This window comes from Oryza glaberrima, chromosome 4, assembly GCF_000147395.1.
Source record: "Oryza glaberrima chromosome 4, OglaRS2, whole genome shotgun sequence".
Classification (NCBI taxonomy): domain Eukaryota; kingdom Viridiplantae; phylum Streptophyta; class Magnoliopsida; order Poales; family Poaceae; genus Oryza; species Oryza glaberrima.
The window spans coordinates 9,946,689-9,969,804 of NC_068329.1; the positions used below are offsets into that span (position 1 = coordinate 9,946,689).

A 23,116-nucleotide genomic window follows, 5' to 3' on the forward strand; every position below is an offset into this window, starting at 1 on the left:
AACTTATTCCTATCATATTTCCTCTGGTTTTCCTGGCCACAGCTATGGCCCATTTCCCTGTCTCTGTGGCCGGCCCAACTCGCGCTGTGCTCCCAGGCCCCCATGCCACGCTGTCCGTACCCCTGCCTGCGTGCGCACCGTCGTGAGCGCCATGGCTATACGGTCCTTTCCTTCCTCCTCTTCTTCTTCGTCGCCGGCGGCCCGGCGCCATCTCCGTTCTGCCGCCGCACCGTCGAACAGAACACCACCTCCTCGAAGACATTCTGCAATGGAGTACGGCCTACGGCAACATTGGAGCCCTCCCTCTCAATCCTTTCCAATTATGGACATATACCGCCTCCAACTCCAAATCGGACTCGGACTCGGCGTTCGAGTTCGACTCGGATTCGGAGTCGGAGTACGTCGCCGCTCCTTAAAAGCACGGCGGCGCTCACCAGCTAGAGACCATCCAACGCATCCATTCCGTCCTCTTCGATTGCTGCTTTCCCGTCGCGACCATGGCTCCCGCCGGCGACTACGGCGCCTCGGTGAGCATGATGATCAGCTACGGCGGCGCGATCGTCCAGGCCGACGGCAAGGCCAAGGCGGCGTACTACGCCGGCGGAGTCCACCGCATCGTCAAGGTCGGCATGTCCGAGCGGCTGCCCGGCCTCCGCGCGCGGCTCGCGGCGCTCGCCGGCTGCGCCGACGTGTTCATCCGCTACGCGCTCCCCGGGGAGGGCCTCGGCGTCCTCCGCGACGTGGCGGACGACGGCGACCTGTGGGGCCTCGTGTCGCTGCTCTTCTACTACAAGGAGGTGCCCGTGTCGTCCAAGCCCGGCAGCATCAGGGTCTTCCTGTTCGCCGCCGATCACGACGCGCCGCCGCACCGAACCGCGTCGGCGCCGTCGTTACCGGCGCTGGTATCTGGAAGTGCCTCTGCTGCTCCTCCCGTTACACTGGGGTTGCCACGCAGCGCGTCTTCACCGTCGCTGGCGACGTCGGGCTCGGGCACCGCCGTGAGGATGAAGGTGAGCTACGGCGGGGAGATCATCCAGCAGCAGCGCGGCGGATCAGCGGCGGCGTCGTGCTACTACGCCGGGGGAGTTCACCGGATCGTCAGGGTCGGCCTGTCGGAGCGCCTCGCCGGCCTCCGCGCGCGGCTCGCGGCGCTCGCCGGCTTCTCCGACTCCGACGACGTCCGCATCCGGTACGCGCTCCCGGGAGAGGAGGGCCTCCACCTCCACGACGTGGCGAGCGACGGCGACCTGTGGAGCCTCGTGTCGCTGCTCTTCTTCCACGAGGCGGTGATGGCCACCTCCAGCAAGCCCAAGCAAGGCCGCATCCGCGTGTTCCTCTTCGCCGCCCACGACGCCCCGGCGACGTCGTCGACGTCGCCCACCGCGGCGCCGCTCAGGAGGAGCGCGTCGTCGCCGTTCTTGCCGACATTGGTGGAGGAAGACGAGGACGACGACGACAACGACGGCAACACGGACACGGCGGCTGCAACTCAGACGAGCACTAGCCGTGTCACCGCCACCGTGGGCATGCGGCGGAGCGCCACGTCGCCGGCGCTGGCGACGACGTCATCGAGCTCGGACGCGGCGACTGCCTCGACGTCCGGTGGTGCAACATCCGGTTCATCAGGAGACAGCGACACACCGGCGATGACATCTTCCACGGCAGCGGCGGCGGCGGTGCAGTTCGGTCCGGTGGTGCTTGTGCCGGTGATGGTGGTGTTCCCGGTGATCCCCGTGTACGCGATTGGCGTGGTAGATTATCGTAGTGTGCTCCTTGTAGCGTAGTGAAATGCCTTGTTTCCTACTGCCAATCTGAGCTATGTACTTGTCTACTTGATTTTGTACAATTCATTCAAGGTTATTATTGTAAACCACATTACCAATGTACTCATCGTGTGTTCACTGTTCAACGGTATTATATTTCATTCACAGAACAGATTGCAACCTAATCGCCATTAGCATCGAAATAAAGCTTATGTATTGTAGTGATAAATGAATATATAGCACAGAAAACGTGAAGTAAAGCGTAGCTCAAGTTCGTTGTGATGGACCGGGTTCATCCGAGTCAAGTCCTGGACCAGTTTCAGCCCACCCAAATTTAAATTCTAGACTTTAAAATCGATAAATATGCTAATTATATTTTTAATGATATGTATGTCAATAGTGATGGCTTCATGAATGCAAGATATACCAGTGAACCAGTCCAGTTTTTCAGAAATGCTCGTAGAGGTAGCTTGTTGCACATGTTGTGACCACATGCGTTTGAAAAAATAGCACAGAAAACATTCGCAGAATATTAGCACCATGCAATTACAACGCAAAATGTTGTAAAGAATACGTAGGGCTACACATTGGTGCGAGGAGCCAACAAAATGCTTTTTGCCGCACTGGACTTTTTTCAACGCTTTGGCACGAACAGATTACAGATTGTGTCCGGGCCTGCTAGTTGCAGCAGAAGAGGTATCAACTTCCCAGTGAAACTTCACACAGTTCTCTAGCTTAGCTACACAAATGAAGCAAACAAAGGAATTGCTGCATGGTAGACAGATACGACATAAAATCGAACTGAATTGGCGAGAATCGAAGAGATGTCCCCATTGACATATACAGATGTAATCCAACTTTTTAGACCTACATTTTACTACCGAGTTCCTTCGGCTTCGCAGCTTTCCCTGACTCCATATCCTGCAATGCAGTTAGAAGGGGGAAAAATAAGTCAAATGGAGAGCCCAAATATACCAGTTGTCTAAAGAAAAATATAGCAACACTTGATTATGCTAAATAACAGTGAACCAAAGGATTGCAAAGCCAAATATTTAATTACAAGACAAGAATGTCTCCTAGACCAGACAAACTGCATGGGTAAATAAACTCAGCGACATTCCACTTCGGCATTGATGTCAGATTGTCAGGTCAAGTCTGTCTGGTGTGCTCAGTGTCCACAGTTCAATAATGCACGAATTACTTTCTTTGTGACTGTCACAGGCTCACAGCACATAGATCAGAATGCAGAGCGGCTCTGGTCATACAGTAGTGTTGTAGGCAATCACTGAAGGTAGATAGGCCACTGAAAATTAAGAACAAGCCATGTCTGCATCCAACACGAAGCACATGCCTAAATGTTGGCAGTTTGGCACTTACAATAACAAAACTATAAAAGTTCAAAGTGATAAAGAATTAAAGAGCGTGGCATGTCTATTTTCTTAGGTTGAGGGAAGTATAGACTAGGCAATTAACTTTAAGCCTAAAGAGATACTAACATATCCTATAATAGCAAAATTCATTTTCCAGATGTTAGGAACTGGGGTTGATCCAAAGCTCCTAAGGTAGTAATGGTGCTCCATGGGAGGGCGAGGATGGTGCATCCACCGAACCATGACAGTGAACAGCTGAACAAGAGAGAGAGAGAGTTTGGCGATAATTCTACTTATCCTTCTTATTGATGGAGTTCTGCCTTCTAAAATCGATTAATAACCTTGCTAACAAACAGAAAATCTTAGGAGCTAAATCTTATCTAGCTTAACATTGAAATTAATCCAAAGCTAATCCTGATTGAACAAAAAGACAAGGATGACTTCTGGCGCACCTAGCACCTGACATAGGGAATTCCCAAAATAAGACCAGATCTTTCCACAAAGTTTTTTCCTAATTTGGATCCCCACCACACAATAGTGAATTTTTTTTTTTGTTCAAAAGAAAACACATATCTGTAGATATATGTTCTAATAAGAAGTCTGGTAAGAAATGATAGGACCTGCGTGCTTTGGCTTGATAAAAATAACAGACGATATGTCTGCAACTGCATGTTCACACAACCTTGTATGAAGTTACAGGCTATATGACTGGTGTCAATAAATACTTCTATATTATGTTAAGCATTTTTTACAATAATCAGATCTCTTTTGTCCATGTTAGCAAGAAAATTTGATATGTACAATGGCATGTATTGCCACGCCAAATAAATTTTATACCAGCTTCACAAAGAAGTCCAATTTGATAATTGGTATGGAAAGACCTTTTCTTTGCGGGGATGGATAAAAAGACTCTGATCTACATTTAGCTCATCATATCCAGATTTTTAAATGTAAAATTCGTGCTCATGTTAGCTTTTCAAATTTTAATTTCAGAAAGGTATTTTGGAAGCCTGGTTCTTTCAATGATGGAATCCATCAATGTCATCTGAGACTTTTTATTGGAACACACTAATTGGTACATCATAGAAACATTATGACCAACACTAGCAAAAGAGTGTGTTACCATATCACAGTGAAGACTAATTGTGAAAAAATAGAATTAGTATGGTTTGCTGCTATATGAAAACCAAATAAATACACAATAAATACCAATACTTAGGCAATGACAGAGTACAGGAATTTTGAAGAATCTAATATTGCAAACAGTTCAATTCCTAAAAGCACGAGGTACCTGTCCCTCTGCATTCTAAATAGGGACTTAACTCTTCTACATATCCCAACATGTATGCTTTAAATAGAAGAAATTGACCATCCATAATTAAGATATATAGTCTAATCCCCATAAACAAGGTGATAAAATGTAATTATGTGTAGGTGACAAATCCCAAGATACATGTGGAGATTGTCAAAGGAATGAAAGTGTGCAAACAACCAATGCAAATTACTACCTTTCTTATTAACAAAGGCAGTCAACAATATCTACAGGGGGGGAGGACATAGATGAATCTAAAGCAACATTTCAACTTAAATCTAAATCAGTTTCACCATACAAACATATTTAAGAACCAATTTAGCAAGAACTAATAATAATCAGCCAATCAGGTACTAGTAAGTAACACATCCAGTGGCAAACAAGTTGTGCTTCCAGTACTGACCAAGTGACCATACATTACTTAATCCAGCCCATGCATGGTAGACCACCAAGAAAAGAATATTAGGTAGATCAAAAGGGGAAAAGATGATGTGCAATGCAATACATGTGTCAGAAAACAATACGGGGAATAGGGAGATGCATGATATTTTAGTGCAGTACATGGGTCAGAAACAATACAGGGAAAGAAAAATCACAATTGACTAGCACCACCACCATCCAAAAACTACATTCTCCACAGAAGCTTTGGGCTTGATTACCAACCATAATACTACCCACCCACTACTACCAGCATCCTGTAATGTTGTAACCCTTAAGTAGCACTAAATCGCCGCACTTAGGATTACAAACGGTGACAGCTACAGGCCTACCACCACCGACAATTATAAACCACACGGAATCACGAATGGGCTACAAGATTCCACTCCAGTACAGGATCAGAGACAGCTGCATCCCACCTCCCAACGCTGAGCCACAGGACAGATGGATCTTTGCTAAACTCACGCTCAAATCACCACAATTTCGCTATCCGTGCAAAGCATTGATGCAGTTTACACCATCAAATTGAAAGTAACAAGACTGAAAGAACACAAAATTTTTGCAGAAGGGGTAGAGTGGAGGCGAGAACCTTTCCGTTGCTCTCATAGTACTCGTTGAGAGCCCACTGGTACTTGGATTGATCCAGCCCGAACCAGTTCGAGATGTACTCGTCCAAGCTGGCGTGCGCTGCAGCGATAAATGCTCACCAAATCAATTTCAAAACCCACGAATCGAATTCGAATTTCGAAACCACACAATGAGGCGGCCATCGGAGAGAAAATCAAATCTCTCGCGCCCGGGGGGGATTCAATCAATCACCCACCTTCTTGCACGCGCGCGACCGTGTCCCAGAACAAGGCGAGCATGGATCCATCGGGCCTCGCCTCCGCCTTCTCGAACTGCGGCGGCGGCACCTGCACCGGCGGCGGCGTCGGCGGGGGCCTAGGGGCCGAGAGCTTCGCGGAAGGCAGTGGCACCTGCACCGGCGGCGGAGGCCGAGGGGCGGCGGCGGAGGAGAGCTTCGCGGCGGGCAGCGGCGGTGAGACCGTCTTTACCGGCGGCGGGGTGGCCAGCTGCGGGGAGGCCGCCGGCGCCTCCTCCTTGACCGGCGGCTGCTCGGCCCGCGGCGGAGAGGGAGGCGGCGTCGAATCCTCGGCCGCGCGGGGGGATCCGCTGGGGGTGGTGAACTCCGACCGCGGAGAGTCCGGCGACCCCTCCGCCTCCGCCTCCGCCGGCGACGGCGGCGTGATGAAGACCGTGAGGTTGCCCGCCTTGCCTATCACCGGCGGCGGCGGCGGGGTCGACGCCATCACCGGCCGCGCGGGGAGGAGGTAGGGTTCCCGGGGAGGGGGATGGGGAGGCGGCGGAGCTCGTGTGGGGGAGTGAGGAGGAGGAGAAGGCTGCGAGTGGGAGACGCCATTGCGGGCGACAAGGGAGAGAAGCTTTTGTTCCGCGCTTTTTCGTGATTTTTTTTTCTCCTTTTTCAAATCTCTTTTTCAACTTTTCAGCGGCGTATTTTTAGCTCAAAATAGTACTCGCTCCATCCTAGTAGTATTTTAAGTTTAGTTGTAAGGGTTTATGTGACGTTCATTTTATTTAAAAACTTTATAAAAAATTTAAAAAATAAATCACGTATAGAGTATTATTTATATTTTATCATCTATAGCAATAAAAATATTAATTATAAAAAAATTAATAAAACAGGTAATCAAGTGTTGAGGGAGTAATACAGTAGAAAAAGGTTTGTGAAAAGGTATAGCTGCACCGAGCTTTTCGTGCACCCGGTGAAGGGGTTGACTTGTGGACCCACAGGTCAGTGGGGGAAGGGGTAGTGAACCAGGTGTAGGTACATGCCAGAAGGATTTCACGGGAGAGGGAGGGAAAGGGGCCTCCCGTTGTCCTCGGATCCCTTTAGAAAAGGCAGTACGCTTTTACTGTTTTGCCCCTGAATGAGGAGCTTAATTCTGCTTGTTGACACTCTAACGCCTGTTGACTTTGGCTAAGAGCCTGTTTATTTTCTTGACTCTAAACTACTCCCTACATCCTAAAATATAAAATATAAGTGATTTAGTTGAATTGGACATATTCTAATACTATAAATCTGAATAAAACTATTTATAATAGTAGGATATGTCTCATCTAACAGAAATCTCTTATATATTAGGACGGAGGATGTACAATTTTCTTGTTTTCTGTTAGAGGTTGGAACAATTCTAACATATAGAACCGAAAATGTTTTCTGTGAAAGGGCATGTAGCCTAGTGATTACAGTAAGCTTAGTAGAACCCTAAGGTTCTGAGTTCAAATCTCCATAGGAGCGAATTTCATATTGGGTTATTTGATAGCTAAGTTATGTATTTAATAGGCTAAGTTCCTAATTAAAAAAAGGCTGCATATATCCGGTTGGATATAGAGGCCAGGTAAAAAATACTCTTCTCTAAAAAAAAATATAGAACCGAAAAAGTAGCATATATCCGGTTGGATATAGAGAGGCCGAGTAAAAATACCCTTCTCTAAAAAAATATAGAACCGAAAAAGTAGAGTAATATAAATGTTGCACATAAGAGGTTTGAGTGGATAGAAAATTTCATATGTTTTCTTCCTTTGACTTGTGGGAAAGAAAATTTCCTTTGGTTTTTTTATACCTACATTTCCATAAACCGAATGACACTCATATAAATTAATCCTTAAGAATCTAAATCCTTTGGTTTTCCTCCTAAATGAATAGGCTTTTTTACGCTTTTCAAAATGTTAAACAACACATTTTTTTGAAAAAAAAATATATAAAAAGTTTCTAAGTCCATCGAGCTTTTTAATAGTTAATACTTAATTGATTAGTACACTAATTTTTTTTTCTTGTTTCGTGTGCGAATGAAAATATCCTTCGAATGCAGCCTAAGGCTGAGTTCCAACTGAAAACTGAAACTTTCTCGTTTTCTCTTAGTAAGTATTTTTAGGAAGATTTTTAAAGTTAAATAAATTTATTTTTGAAATACTCAATTAATCACGTGCTAATTTCTAATATAGGTCTTGTTCACTTTATAGCCATTTTCAACATTTCCAAAATTGGGAATTGGTAACATTAATAACTTTAGGTAAGATTGGCTAAATATGATGTTGTCAAAATCTCTAGCTATGACCAATATTTGGTAATAAACTAATATTGTTATATGTTTGTCAATTTTAACAAATAATGGTATGGTTCAGAATGGCATGAATCTAAACATGCCTCTAGTTTTGTATGCCATTGAGTTGCTCTGCCAAAAGCCCAAAATGCTATGTCGAACGCAGCCTAAGCAATACCTTTTTTTAAAGAAAGCCTAACAATACTTCATCTTTCTTAAATAACTGACACTAGGACCGTCTCACTTTAACTACAAAATTTCTTTTAAGTAACTGCTCCCTTCGTTTCATATTATAAATCTTTTTCATTTTTCTTCCTAGTTAAACCTTTTTAAGTGTGACCGAGATTATAGAAAAATTTAGCAACATCTACAAAACCAAATTAGTTTTATAATAACTAGTATCTAATATATTCTGATAGTATGTTTGTTTTGTGTTGAAAATATTGCTGTATTTTTTATAAATTTGATCAAAGTTTGACTAGAAAAAAAGTCAAAATGATTTGTATTATGAAACAGAGGTAGTATATTTTATTATATTGTGATGAGTGAAAGTTTTATGGTTATATTAGCAGCACTACACAGTTCAATAGTATAATATATTTTCAAGTATTTATAAATTCTTTAAGAAAAAAGAAAAAGATCAAAGTTGAATAGTGGTAGTGACAATTATTAAAACGAAGTGAGTATTTTATTTTTGTTTTAAAGCTATACTAAATTACTACCTCTCTTCTTAAATAATTGACACCGGCACTATTTGCTTTCATATTTCACTTTTTTTTAAAAAAGAAGATATGAACACTTAAAAATATGTAGCGTCACAAATAACCACACAACTTTCATTCATCAAAATTCAATCATTCAAAAGTAATTTACAGTCTAATAAGTAACACGGTAAATAGTAATCATTGTCAAATTGTTGCGCTATCTTATTTTCATTCCAGTTGGCACGAGAAAAAAAACTTGTAAAAAGTGTGTGTGTGTGTGTGTATTCAGGTTCGTCTGTTAGGATGTTCTATTCCACTATCCAAATTTCTATGTGGCGAATTTACTTATAACCGTTAGTCATTAGAGTTACAGCTTTGGTAGGTACACCACTCCAGGAAATACCTGACAAATGAATTTGTTCCGACTTATATCTGGGGAATCCATCTACTCGTGATTTGATGGTTTACCACGCAACGGTTGGGATGAAACGTTGAAAGGTTTTACCACTAAATTTCGAGCCTCGTCAGTATCATGGTTTTTAACAAATTTCTACTGCTTTTCAGGCCGAATTTTGACCAAATTTACTGCATAATATTTGAATTTGTCCGAAAGCATTTGAAATTCCTATCGAAGCCTTGTCGAAACATCGAAAAACCGTGAAAACCGATCACCTTTCGTTGGCTTTATGAACCCTGCATGTTGGTACTTCACATACAATACTCCTGTCATGGTATGAAATCTGCTTCCGTGCTTGCTGTGCACGAATATTACATGGATGGTTGAAAGCAGTGTTTCTTGTTATCCAACTGGCTTCGCAGCAATCGCATTTTCTAGACAGTAACAACTGTACACTACAATATTCTAAACAATACTGCCGAACATTTTGTATCTCGTCAGTAAGGTCACCGAATACTCTGCATATAGCACCGAAAGCTTCTGCGTCCATGAGTCTCATTACCAAAAACTCCTAGTACACGCATCAATCACTTTCCTGAGAAGAGAGTATCCGCTTCAGAGCACGGGGTAGGCTCAGCACAATCTCCGCAAACGCTGAATCGGAGAGCGAGAATACAGATTAAGATAAGTTCAGCACAAAATATCACCTGCTATAACGATTGGGGAAAAGTAATATGCGGAATAGGATGTACCTTCTGGCAAACTCAAGGTCTTCAGCGCATCCTCGGCGTAGGGAAGGCGGAACGGTACTAGTTGAGCAGATGCTGAGCGACTAGCTCTGCGCTCAGTTACTGATATTCCCCGCGAAGAGCGAAGTGGCCAAGCCAGGACCCTGGCCTGACTTGGCAGGGTGAACAATAGATCTGAGTATCGGATACTGACTGTAACCTTGCTGCTCAAGGGGAAAAAGGGGGGAAATTTTCAGTGTCTGGAAGAGGTATAACGTGCAGCCTATAAAGCAAATGGACTGGATATTTGGACAATGAAGTCAAAATACTCCAAATAATACAGGCAACTACGTTGCATGCTTACGTTCAGTTATACATTAGTACGAACAAGCTAAAAGAAAATTAGCAAAGTATAAATTATCCTTACCACTCAAAATCCTCCATTACAAATTCTATCAAATTGTAAGAGAGACTGTGGAACAGTTCTCCAATTTGGTTCCCATATAGTTCCTTGATAAGCCGAACCTTGAAAATGAAATAATAAAAATATTAGAATTGACAATTTACTGTTAAAGTTATGTAATGTAAATAACTGAGTAGACCAGCAGAGCACACTTTTTTTTTGTCAAAATAAATAAATAAATGCATAATTTTTGTTCAAAGATGGTTCCCAGCTGGATGTCCAAAAAATAGTTTGCATTAATTAGTACATAAGAATTAAATTCACATATCTGTAAATTACGTACGGAAGAAGATAAAGATAAGTTCCCACATAAGTAGAATGAATGCAACTAGATAGAAGTAGGATAATTTCCAATTTTACGTGTTCTTCAGTAAGGCCTAGTTTAGTTCCCAACTATTTCTTCAAACTTCCAACTTTTTCATCACATCAAAACTTTCCTACACATACAAACTTTCAACTTTTCCGTCACATCGTTCCAATTTCAATCAAACTTCCAATTTTGGCGTGAACTAAGCACAGCCTAAACTAGCTGCAATGGTGCAAAGGTCCAAAAAGCTGCTAAAGCTATACCTTTAGATTTTGCCTATCTAATTTTCTGGTAATAAAAGCATGTTAAACATTAAAAGCAGAACAAGAAATATTAAGGTTCACTTTGCAACATGTCCTGTGTTATGCATATTTACAAACTGAACAAATATAAACATGAACCAAGTAATCTTTCAAGTTGTCAATTCAGCAAAAGGAACATTCAGAAACCACATTTAGTTATGCTTCACAGAGAAAGATGAACTGGGCCCACTTTTAAACATCAGTATTTTGTTAACTCCAACTATGTTATTTTAGCACAATGCACAAGGTCATCTGCTTTTAGCATTTCATAGTGGAAGATATGGGAAGTAATAATATATCTATATATCTGACCTGCTCCCTCCTGTCAACATAAGACTGCAAAATCTCTTCAAGATGATCAATAAATTTCTGTAAGAAAAAGCTTCATGTAAGTACAAAGACGTGCAAATAATTGGCATATAAAAAGCAAGTTCAGTTAGAAAACATACAATAGCATTAGATGATAGAAATTCACTTTCTACTTCTCGTATTGGCAGAAAGAAAGGTAAGGTGTGCTCAATCACAGTCATCTTTTCAAGGAATGACTTGCTTTCCAAAACACAATGATAAATTTCACAAGGTTCTCCTGCAAAATAACATGTTTATTTAGAACAGCAAATAATGTGGTTAGAGATATGACACATGCTTTATGTACCAGTTTTCCGTATAACTATATCAGAGTTTCCAAAATGCCAAAACAAAGAGATTAAAACAGTTTGATGCAAAGTAAATGTGCTCTCCAGCCTTGTAAAACACTAAATCTGCATATAACATGGTACAGTTAAAAAAATAAAAATAAAAACTGAGAATGAAAAATGAGTTACCAGCAAAATAAGTCTCATACTGTATACCAATTCTCACACCATCCAAACAATAGATAACCTATCAAAGGGAAGAAATTTAGTTTTGATGTGGCAGGATAAAAATCAAATTAAGAAAAATAGAACAGAATAGGTGTATTGCTGAAAAATAGCATGGCAAGCCTTCATTCATGTCATGAAGATAAATTTCATCTGAGGAAACATTAACATAATGTGGACCTAGTACCTACATAAATTACTTTTTATTGATTCCTAAGGACTGCACGGCAATACACAATCTGGTAAAAGGCACCTCAAATGGTGTGTGATAGCTAGAACTTGTGGTGATCACAAGTGCGGATGTTTTACCTACTCTAAGTGCAGAACCCGGAATGAAAAATCATCACAAACACACTCAGCCCAGACGACATTAATCTACCACTACTAATCTAACTTTACATAGAAAGCATTTGGAGGACCAAATGGTGAAGTAACGCAACACAAAGGGCAATATAGCATGAACAAATCACTACTCTGAGAATAATGCTACCTGTTTTACCTTGTTTTTTATTCTATATGTAGTCCTTGACTGGAATTGAGGATCTGCTGGAACATTTGCTTGGTTAGCCATGGCCTTCCTATCAGCCTCCATATGGACCTGGTCTACGAGACAAGCAAATTCATACAAAACTCAAAATGCACCAAACAGATAATACGTCTCTTGTCACAAGAGAGATGAGTACATTAAGGTGCTCTGATTAAGTACCTTTTCACGGATGGTTGCCAGCAAACCATCGTTCCACTGCTCATCATCTATTGGGATCTCTACAAAATGAAAAAACATTGATGTAGAAAGTTTAACAAAAAAAGATGGTTTAAAGCGTAGGATAAAAAGATGGCATAAGAGGATAAACAATGGTTTGAAGCAGGAGGATAAAAGCTAATTAAAATGATGATACTAGTATGATAAGACTAACTGTGTGCCATGATGGTTGTAAAAAGAAGTTTGAGAATATAACAGCATTTCCGGGATCCACAAGAAAAAAAATAAAAGAAAAGACCTGTACACTAGCAATAACTAAAGCTCATATATTTGATTTTTTGTTGTCTCGAGAAAATTGATAAATAAGGCATTAGTTTGCAAAGCAGGTATACGGAGTGTGAAACTATCAAATGGGAAAAAAAAGCCCAACTAATGTAATCTTCAATCAGAAGACGAGCATAAATATATCACCATGCTGTGTTATACTGTGCATATAGTTATGACTTGTAGTATTGGCCTATGAAAGCCATGTGACCAAACTAAACTATATATATATTGGGCCATTTGGTCTGTAATAGTGCTGTGCCATGCCAAAATTTTGTCACAACCAAAATAAGACATAACCAAAACTTTGTTAGCACATGTGATTGGATTGCAATCGTGAGACAATTTGATTTGAAGCCATCTAGACATCAAAATTCTCTTTGGCTTGACTATAGTTCGAGGCCATATGATACCTAATGTTTTGCAATGTCCCAACGTAGCAAAGGTTTATCTTGTCTCATAGATTTTGTCAGAAGGAACATGATGGTTTAAATGGGACACAAAGTTTGACAACCAAACCAATAATGCATTAATTGCAACCAATCACTCAAATTACATGAGCATGCAGCAGCAGCAGCCCTGGGAATTCCTAGGCAGAGCCGCTGAGGATTTGACCAACCAACAAAATACAGGAACTTGTGTCTAGAATCACTTGAACATTGCCGAGTTCTGAAGAGGTACCAGATTCTGGAAGCAAACTTTAGTGGCCAAATGTTAAGGGCACTACAAAATTTTGGAAGGACTAACATAGGTATAGAACCAAACAGGATTTATGCCCTCAAGAAAAATGAAGAAGATTTGTCGGTCGTGAATACCAGAAACATACCATCTTCTTCAGTTACATACTTACATTCAGAGCTACTCTACAAAGGTGCAGCACAGAGGATTGTCGAAGAAACCACATCAACATGTTGCATGTATTTTGTCCTAGTGACCAACCAAGAAATTTTATCCAATGTTCTTATAGACACAAAGAAAAAACTAAAATTTACTGGGTGACAACTGACAAGAGTAGTAGTAGTTTAGTACAATGTAGTCCACCTTTTCAAAGACTACATAACTCAATATGGATGGTACATCCTTCCAAGATAGGTTGGAACTCGATATGGATGGTACATCTCAGAAGTTACTCCAAATAGTCTAAGACTATTGAAATAAAAAGAGTAAAGTGCATAGGCGGTCCTTAAACTTGTAAGGTTGTGTCATCTAGGTCCCCAAACTCTCAAAATGCACATCTAGGTTCCAGAACTTGTCAAAGTGTATCATTTAGGTCCCAAATCGACATAGCCCCTATAGAATCCTATGTGGCGCTGATATGGCATGCCATATGGACGTGATATGTCCTTTTCTTCTTTTTCCCTTCTTTTTTCTTCGTTTTCTTCTCATTCTTCTTTTTTTTCTTCTACTCGGGAAAAGAAAAAAAAGGAGAAGAAAGAAAAAAAAGAGGAGGAGGAGGAAAAGATAAGAAAAGAAAAGAAGAAAAAGATAAATGGGTTTCATTTGTTAGTCAAAATGATGCCACGTCTTGTCCGTGTGGGATGCCACATCAGTGCCACGTAGGATCCTATAGGGGCTGGGGCGATTTGGGACCTAAATGACACACTATGACAAGTTCTTGGACTTGGATATGTATTTTGAGAGTTTAGGGACCTAGATGACACACCCCTGCAAATTTAAGGACCGCCCGTGCACTTTACTCAAATAAAAAAGTGACAACAAAAGAATTATTGTGAACAGAAGCATTAACAGAATAATAATCTCACTCTCTCCTTCAATGCAAAATTCGTAGCTAGGATTGCAAATAGCTAGCATTTCTTACCTTACAATTATATTTTATGTTCTGTATTAATGATTTTGAATTCAAAAAAATGTCACTAACAAAGCTCTTTAATTTTTCAGTAACCGCTCAATAGTTTCAGCCATGCACATGCATGGATTCTTGTTAGTTCATGGTTAATACGGAATTCAAGGAGCAACCTAAACAGGTGACTCCTGTGTGCTCAAGAAAAAAAAAAGAAAAAAAAACTGAACAGTGACCACATTAAATTCTATCTTATGAACATTTGTGCCCATATTTTTTTTAATTTAGTCCAAAATGCAGTTTCATAACTTGAGAGATGAAATTTAAAACACCATTTGGAATTTCAAAGTTCAAAATGCAAAGAAATCAGAAATGGGTCGGCGAGCATTATTTTGCAAATTAAGCAGTCTTTGTGGAGGTTGATTTTGTACAAAGTTGATCTTAACCAAGGAATATGCAGCAAAGAATACTAAAATATGCAAACTTAAAGGAAAAGGAGATTGCACAAATATACAATTACATGGATATTGATAATCATTGGTAAGCTTATTTCTTCTAGTAGAATCTCACAAAGATTCATGGTAATGTTAGCAAACTGTACCTTCAGTTTGGGCAGTTCGTGCAGCCTCAAATTCTCTCTGTAGCCGCTCAAAAATCAGTTTATCAGAATCCCTGAAACAAAGTAAAAGCTTAGCCCATGCATTCATATGTTTATCAGAATTCAGAAATATGACAGGAAGATAAAATCCATTCAATAGTAAGCCTAGTTATCAGGAACATAGCTGAAACAAATACGATTATAAGAAATCCTAAGTAATTCATATTTACATATTAGAGGAGCCATATTTGAGTGGAAGTATCCATCTCATAAGATATTTGTTTTATGCAAGAGTTTGGTTTCAATTAGAATCTGTTCTTCAATAAAAAAAAAATGGTCAATAAATTTGCTGGCAGTTTGAATAGGGTATTAAATTATTTCCTTATGCACAGATGCAGATGTTACATGCTAAAGAACATGCAAAAGGGAGTACCGTGAGAGGCGCTCTTTCAAATCTTCATGCCTTTTGAGAACATTCGACACTGCAAAACAGAAGTTCAAAATTATGCCTAAACTGCTTTCTTGGATTCCTTAATAACAGAAAGCCCCCAAGAAAAGAATTGTTTCCAACTAAAGAAAGAGGGAACTATTACGCCTCGCCCGAGTGGTCTCAAGTCTTGTATCTTCATCCCTTATGTAAGTCTGCAACAAATGAACAGAGTGGGGGTAAGCAAACTAAGCACAAAGGAATGCATACCTATACAATGCAAGACTACACAGACCGTTAAAATAGGAGAATCATAGCATACCATTTCTTGTACTGAATGTTGACACCTCCTTAATTGCTCAAAATGCTGCAATTCAAAATTCAAAAAGCATTATGTTGACCAATTATTTTATATTTGGCTGTTGGGCCAAAGATGTGTCAACAACAAAACATGAACCAACCAAAGAGATCATTAAAGGGATATCCTGTCCTTGAAATGTGATAACATCAGCAACAGAACATAGCATGATGCAATCGAAAAACAGAAGATGGGGATACATTCATCTCAGGAAAGCCCTTTGTTCATGGAATGAACATCATGGGGGTGTTTAGATCCAGGGGTGTAAAGTTTTGGCGTGTCACATCGGATATTATATAGGGTGTCACATGGGGTGTTTAGGCACTAATAAGAAAATTAATTACAGAATCCGTCAGTAAACCGCAAGGCGAATTTATTAAGCCTAATTAATCCGTCATTAGCAAATGTTTACTGTAGCACCACATTGTCAAATCATGGAGCAATTCGGCTTAAAAGATTCGTCTCGCAAATTAGTCGCAATCTGTGCAATTAGTTATTTTTTAGCCTATATTTAATATTTCATGTAGGTGTTCAAATGTTCGACGTGACAGGGTGTAAAATTTTGGGGTGGGATCTAAACAGGCCGAAAGATCAGTGGATCATTGATCAACATCTGAACTAAATATTTACAAGACAATGACATAGTATTGCAACACCATTATGAAAGTTATCACTTCTAGATGCTCAGATAGATCCAAGCAGTTGGATACCGCTCACTATACAGGAAACAGATGATCTATTGGCTATACCAAAAAGAGTGCGCCTCAGCAGTGTACCACCGAAAGCATGGGGATTCACATTTAATAAATGCAGAGTTGAACAAACATGCTTAACAGTCAAGCCTGTCATATAATAATTCTATAATTTTCGAACTGTTCTCCACAGCAGAAGTCCTACTGCATCCATCGATTAGTAATTCAGGGGCGGACATGGGGGTTACTTTTTTGGGGGGAAAAACAAACTGTTACTTGTATTAAGGTTAGGGCTCTCAAATTTAGAGAAAAGCTTCTTCCAGATCTAGAAGAGAAGAAGCTAGGGTTCACGCAAGCAAAATCGAGACAAAAAGTGGGTGAGAGAGAGAGAGAGAGGGGGGGTGAATGAGAAAGAGGATGCGGATGCGGATGCTCACCGGGATGTGGCGGAAGCAGCAGCAGGGACAACGGCGGCGTCCCCCTCTGCTCGCGAGATGGAGATCGCCGACCCTGATCTGCTCGCGGGACGGAGATCGGCGCAGGGCGCGAGGAGCGGAGACGAGACGGCCAAAACGCAAGAGGGGACGGCGGAGGGGCTTGAGAGAGATACTCACGCACAATGGTTCTAGACGCTAAAAGATTTTGGTGGTGTCGTGTTTGGACGAGGACTAAACTTTATTCTGTGCCAGGATTTACATTACTGCTGGTAACTGCACGGTTACCATGATTATCGAGCTTACCGCGGGGGTACGGTAATATAAATACCGTAATAACCTCCTCAAATTCAAATAAATTTAAAAAATAATTTGAATTTTTGATAAATTTTACACGGTTTTGTACAGTTTTTCACGGTTACCGCGGTAACCATGCTTACCGCCGGGGCACGGTAACCCCGGCCCCGGCGGTTTGGGAAACCCTGGTACCATGTAGGATATTTGACACTGACTACTTATAAAATTGATTATATAAATAGAAGCTAATTTGCGAGATAAATTTTTTAAGTTTAATTAATCTATAATTAGATAATGGTGGTGTTTAAATCTTCTTAAGATGAAGATTAAGATCAAGTGTTTCACGTAAAATGATGTGGTAATAACGTGTGATTAATTGAGTTTTAATTACTACAAACTTGAAAAATGGATTAATCTGACATTTTAGAATAACTTTCATATAGAAAGTTTTCACACGAAACACACGGTTTAGCATTTTGAAAAGTGTGCCACGAAAATCCAAAAGTTTATCCTCTCTTTCTAGAGGATTCGAACGGGGCCAATGTTTACTATAGCATCATATATGTTAATCATGGATTAATTAGGCTTAATAGATTCGTCTCGCGAATTAGTCTAAGGTTATGAAATGGGTTTTGTAATCAATTTATGTTTAATACTCTAAATTAGCGTCAAACATCCGATGTAACGAGGCTAAATTTTAGTCCCAGTGAACCAAACAGCCCAGTCCCATCTTTCTTTTCTCTCTCTCTTTTTGTTGGCACGATTAAATTTAGGTTGTGTTCGTTACTTTTGGAGCAACTCACTCCCGCATGGAAAATGGAGCGATCCATTAGAGCGTGATTAGTTAAGTATTAGCTAATTCGTTTTTTAGAAAATGGATCAATACGATTTTTTTAAAGTAACTTTCGTATAGAAAATTGTTATAAAAAAAGCACACCGTTGAGCCGTTTGAAAAGCATACACAGAAAACGAGGGTGTTAGTCGCATGAACGAACAAAAAAATCAGAAAAATAGAAAAACCGATTCTGATAAAAATGAACGTGTAAACTTGCCTGGGTATAACCACTCCCTACTCAAGAAAAGGAAACATACTGCCTTTCCCACCTTGTTATACTATCCAGGTCTTGCAATTCCCACCCAATATATAATTTTTTTATAGGCACACAATATATACTTCATATAAGCAATTCCCACCCAAATCATCTTTGGATGGTATAAATACAATTTTAATCATCTTTGGGCGGTATTGTCGACGTTTGATATCTCGACTACGGTATTTGCATGGTATGGGGATCGTTGGTACTAGGATATACGCGAGACTGAGGTAAAAGAGATGGAGGCGAGGATTTTTATACAGGTTCGGGCCCCTGAATTGTCAGGTAATAACCCTACATCCTGTTGGCCGAAGCCGGTATTGCTCTTATTCATGATAATCACACCAGTACAATATTTGGGGTAGCCTATCTAACTGTTGTCGACATGGCGGTCTGATGATCTGACTCGTAGTCGACAACAGGGTAGCCTTTCTCCTTGAATCCGTGCCCGGCGAGATCAGAGATAGCGCTTTCGTCTCTCCTGACAATATCCAGAGACACCGTAGGGGACTAGCCGTGCCTATCTCTGAAGTCGATATCCGGCGGCGTGTCTTGGCGTATGTAGGCTTCTATGTTGTGGCTTCTATGTTGATTGTGCTGGGTGTTGATCCTCTATGTTGTCTGTCTCCCCTCTACTTCTAGGGGGGCTTGTATTTATACCCATAGGTGTTCCCTTGTCCAAGTAGAACTAGGGAAACCAATATGGATACAATCCGAGTAGTCCTTGTCGTTTCCATGTAGAACTCTGGTTGTCTTTCCTTATCCGGAACTCCTCCTATATCCGCAGGTTATTTCCGTATAGGACATGATATGTGGTAGGTCCTACCGAGATTTAGTCAACTACTATTAGGTATGTGGTATCCATAACCCTGACAGTAGCCCCCGACTTCAATGCAAATGAACGAGTTCATATTCCCAACCGCAGACCTTGGAGGAACTGTTATTGAGCTCACGTGACCGTTCTTGGTGAGTTCAGAGATAACGTTAGACTTCCTTTGTTAGCCTCGTGAGGGCACCTAAAGGGTTTGTCTGAGTCAATCTCTGATGTCAACCGAGAAAGTACAGAGCATATGACTAAGTCTCCCGTCTTGCTGTAATCGAGAATTTGGATTGAAGTCAAGAAATTTTATCTCGGCGGGTACACCATTTCTTCATTATGTATTCCTTGTCGAGATCCACCAACCGTTCTTGAGTGATCAAGAAGGCGCAGAATCTGCAACGGAGCTTTGTCGACATTTGTCATACTCGCCTTAGTCGATCTTGGTGTAGAACCATAGAGACATGCGGTCTTTGATAATTTCGGCTAGAATTTTCCTGAAATCAATACTCAGAAAAGAATATTAGATAGAAATAGCCCCCGAACGAATGCTCAAAGGGTGACATGTTATATATGTATGGAAAACCGAAAATGAATTAAACTTACAGACCAATGTTTTGTATATGAGCGTCTACTCTTTTACCGACTTCGATTAGTCAGTTTGTTGAGTTATACACTCTCCCTAGCCCCCAGCCTTGTCATCGGAGAATCGTTCTCGGAAGATAAGGCTCTTGGACCTTGGACCTGCCTCGGTTGAACAAGCACTGATCCTAGCCCCCAGCCGTGAAGTTGGAAAATCCATTTCCGATTACACGGCTTGGTTAATACGCACGGCGAGAACTCTTACACGACTAGATCTTACATGGTCTTTTGTCTCTGAAGGATCCGACAAGGCCTTATCGGCTCTGGGCGTCCCCAGCCGAAGTTCCCTTAGGTTCCTCGGAGGCCTTGTCAAGACGGCGTAAAGGGACAGTAGGATAGGTTTCAACGCTAGGTGTCTTTTGTGGTAAGGGATCTCTGGGTAAAACACTTGGCGATATTGTGTTCTGATGTCAACTTTGTTGGAGTAGAGGTAATGGAAGAATCGCTACATTTCTGGTCGAGGACCAGGTGGTAGTCGCAACTCGACCACTAGAAGTAGAAATAGTGGGAGAATCACTACACCACTGGTCAAGAACCAGATGTACTCTAAACTCGACCACTAGAAGTAAAGGTAGTGGGAGAATCGCTACACCGTTGGTCGAGAACCAGATGTAGTCTAAACTCAACCACTAGAAATAATTGTACGAGAACCAGATGTAGTCTAAACTCAACCACTAGAAATAATTGTACGAGAGATCGCTATGATTGACTAGTTGAGAACCAGTGAGTAGGTGTCTCTCGATCATTTGAAGTCGTCTGAAGTCGTGGTGCGAGGACCGCTACTCTGCTAGTCGAAGACCAATCGTAGTCGTACCTCAACCATCTGAAGTCATCTGAAGTCGTGGTGCTAGGACCATTACTCTGCTGCCGGTCGAAGACCAGTCGTAGTCGTACCTCGACCATCTGAAGTTAAGGCGCGAGAGATTGCTACGATTTACTGGTTTGAGAACCAGTGAGCGAATAGAATTATCTCTCAAACGCCAATGGAAGTTGCGGTGCGAGAGATTACTGATGTAGACTGGTTCGGGAACCAACGAGTTGAATTATCTCTCAAACACCAATGGAAGTTGCGGTGCGAGAGATTGCTGCTGTCGACTGGTTCGGGAACCAGCGAGCGAGTAGAATCATCTCTCGAACACCAATGGAAGTTGCAATGCGAGAGATTGCTGCTGTCGACTGGTTCGAGAACCAGCGAGCGAGTAGAATCATCTCTCGAACACCAATGGAAGTTGCGGTGCGAGAGATTGCTACGCACTGGTTCGAGGACCAGCGAACGTGTAGAGTTATCTCTCGAACACCAATTGAAGTTGCGGTGCGAGAGATTGCTACGCACTGGTTCAAGGGCCAGTGAACGTGTAGAATTATCTCTCGAACACCAATGGAAGTTGCGGTGCGAGAGATTGCTACGCACTGGTTCGAGGACCAGCGAACGAGTAGAATTATCTAGAAGACAAGATATATAGTAGATAAAATCGAGTATATACTCAAAAAACTGCATGGATCTTCTAGTATTATCAGGATATAACGAGCAGATGTAAATATCAGGTATTATGTAAACCGTAAATAAGCATGATTTATACAGAAGGAAATAGAGCGAGCCCCCAGCGTTAAACCGTTGTCGGCTTAACACCGGAAACACTCGCATAATAGATATTGTATAAAAACATGCTCTAGGTAAACATAATAAATCATGGATCTGACAATGTTGTATGATCTGAATAGGTACGACAAATTGCAGATAAAATATTGCGTACCTTTGTAGATACATGCCGGATGTATCTACGAAATTAGTAGACCAATTTAAAAAACCAATCTACCAATTACCTTATTGCGTACTCGTTCGACATCATACGATCTGACATCTTTTGGTACGCCGCGAAGCTTGAGGCTTGGATGATCTCGATAGACCAAGTTGTTGACGACGATGGTTCCGATCTTGTCGGAAGATGTACTTGGACAGGTTGGATCTCCTCACAGCCGAATCCCTTACCTGGCGCGCCACTGTCGATGTTTGTTGTCGCGATTTCGGTATTTGCATAGTATGGGGATCGTTGGTACTAGGATATACGCAAGACTGAGGTAAAAGAGATAGAGACGAGGATTTTTATACAGGTTCGGGCCCCTGAATTGTCAGGTAATAACCCTACATCCTGTTGGCCGAAGCCGGTATTGCTCTTATTCATGATAATCACACCAGTACAATGTTTGGGCTAGCCTATCTAACTGTTGTCGACATGGTGGTCTGACGATCTGACTCGTAGTCGACAACAGGGTAGCCTTTCTCCTCGAATCCGTGCCCGGCGAGATCAGAGATAGCGCTTTCGTCTCTCCTGGCAGCATCCGGAGACACCGTAGGGTACCAGCCGTGCTTATCCCTGAAGTCGATATCCGGCGGCGTGTCTTGGCGTATGTAGACTTCTATGTTGTGGCTTCTATGTTGATTGTGTTGGGTGTTGATCCTCTATGTTGTCTGTCCCCCCTCTACTCCTAGGGGGGCTTGTATTTATACCCATAGGTGTTCCCTTGTCCAAGTAGAACTAGGGAAACCAATATAGATATAATCCGAGTAGTCCTTATCGTTTCCATGTAGAACTCTGGTTGTCTTTCCTTATCCGGAACTCCTCCTATATCCGCAGGTTGTTTCCGTATAGGACATGGTATGTGGTAGGTCCTGCTGAGATTTAGTCAACTACTATTAGGTATGTGGTATCCATAACCCTGATAGTAAGTAATTAAATATCGAAAAGAAAATCTCGAGCACTTACTTTATGAAAGAAGCTTCTGCCTAGGTCCAGGAGAGGAGAGAATGCCGACAGCTTCGACACTCCTCCGTACTTCTCCTCACTCTCTACGTATTTTCTCCACACTACTAAAGTGATGCCTAAAATATGAAAGTGGGTTGTACTCTACTTTGTTGTGTGTTGTGAGTGAAGTGAGTTCCTCCTTTTATAGCAGCTCAATGACAGTTGTAGATCGGTTGTTAAGTCGATAAACACTCCTATCGTCATTGGGAACCTGATAGGGAGGCACCACGTGGAAGTCAGTGGCCGGGAGCACCAAGGCTGCCAGGCCACCACCTTCAGCCACCAACCTTTCCTTGGTGAGGCTGAAAAGTGGCCGTTATGGCGGTGCGTCGTGGATAGGCTTAATTTTAGTCGGT

General features: G+C 41.7%; 3 protein-coding genes across 3 annotated transcripts; 1 reads left to right on the forward strand and 2 right to left on the reverse strand.

Moving 5' to 3' along the window:
- Positions 1-497: 497 nt before the first annotated feature.
- Positions 498-1,784, forward strand: LOC127770207 (uncharacterized). The gene has a single exon (XM_052295872.1). The coding sequence runs from the start codon at positions 498-500 to the stop codon at positions 1,782-1,784; it is 1,287 nt and encodes a 428-aa protein (XP_052151832.1).
- Positions 1,785-2,272: 488 nt separating this feature from the next.
- LOC127772185 (protein TRACHEARY ELEMENT DIFFERENTIATION-RELATED 7A-like) lies at positions 2,273-6,347 on the reverse strand. Its single transcript, XM_052298179.1, has 3 exons — positions 5,707-6,347; positions 5,473-5,570; positions 2,273-2,684 (listed from the first exon to the last, which is right to left on the reverse strand). The coding sequence occupies exons 1-3, from the start codon at positions 6,191-6,193 to the stop codon at positions 2,631-2,633; spliced, it is 639 nt and encodes a 212-aa protein (XP_052154139.1). The 5' UTR covers positions 6,194-6,347; the 3' UTR covers positions 2,273-2,630.
- A 2,935-nt stretch (positions 6,348-9,282) lies between these two features.
- On the reverse strand, positions 9,283-17,397 carry LOC127770752 (uncharacterized). The gene is made up of 14 exons (XM_052296560.1): positions 17,374-17,397; positions 17,110-17,304; positions 15,945-15,989; positions 15,789-15,837; positions 15,629-15,677; positions 15,199-15,269; positions 12,476-12,534; positions 12,269-12,367; positions 11,734-11,791; positions 11,359-11,495; positions 11,222-11,278; positions 10,265-10,362; positions 9,862-10,061; positions 9,283-9,763 (listed from the first exon to the last, which is right to left on the reverse strand). The coding sequence occupies exons 1-14, from the start codon at positions 17,395-17,397 to the stop codon at positions 9,693-9,695; spliced, it is 1,212 nt and encodes a 403-aa protein (XP_052152520.1). The 3' UTR covers positions 9,283-9,692.
- Between the last annotated feature and the right edge of the window lie 5,719 nt (positions 17,398-23,116).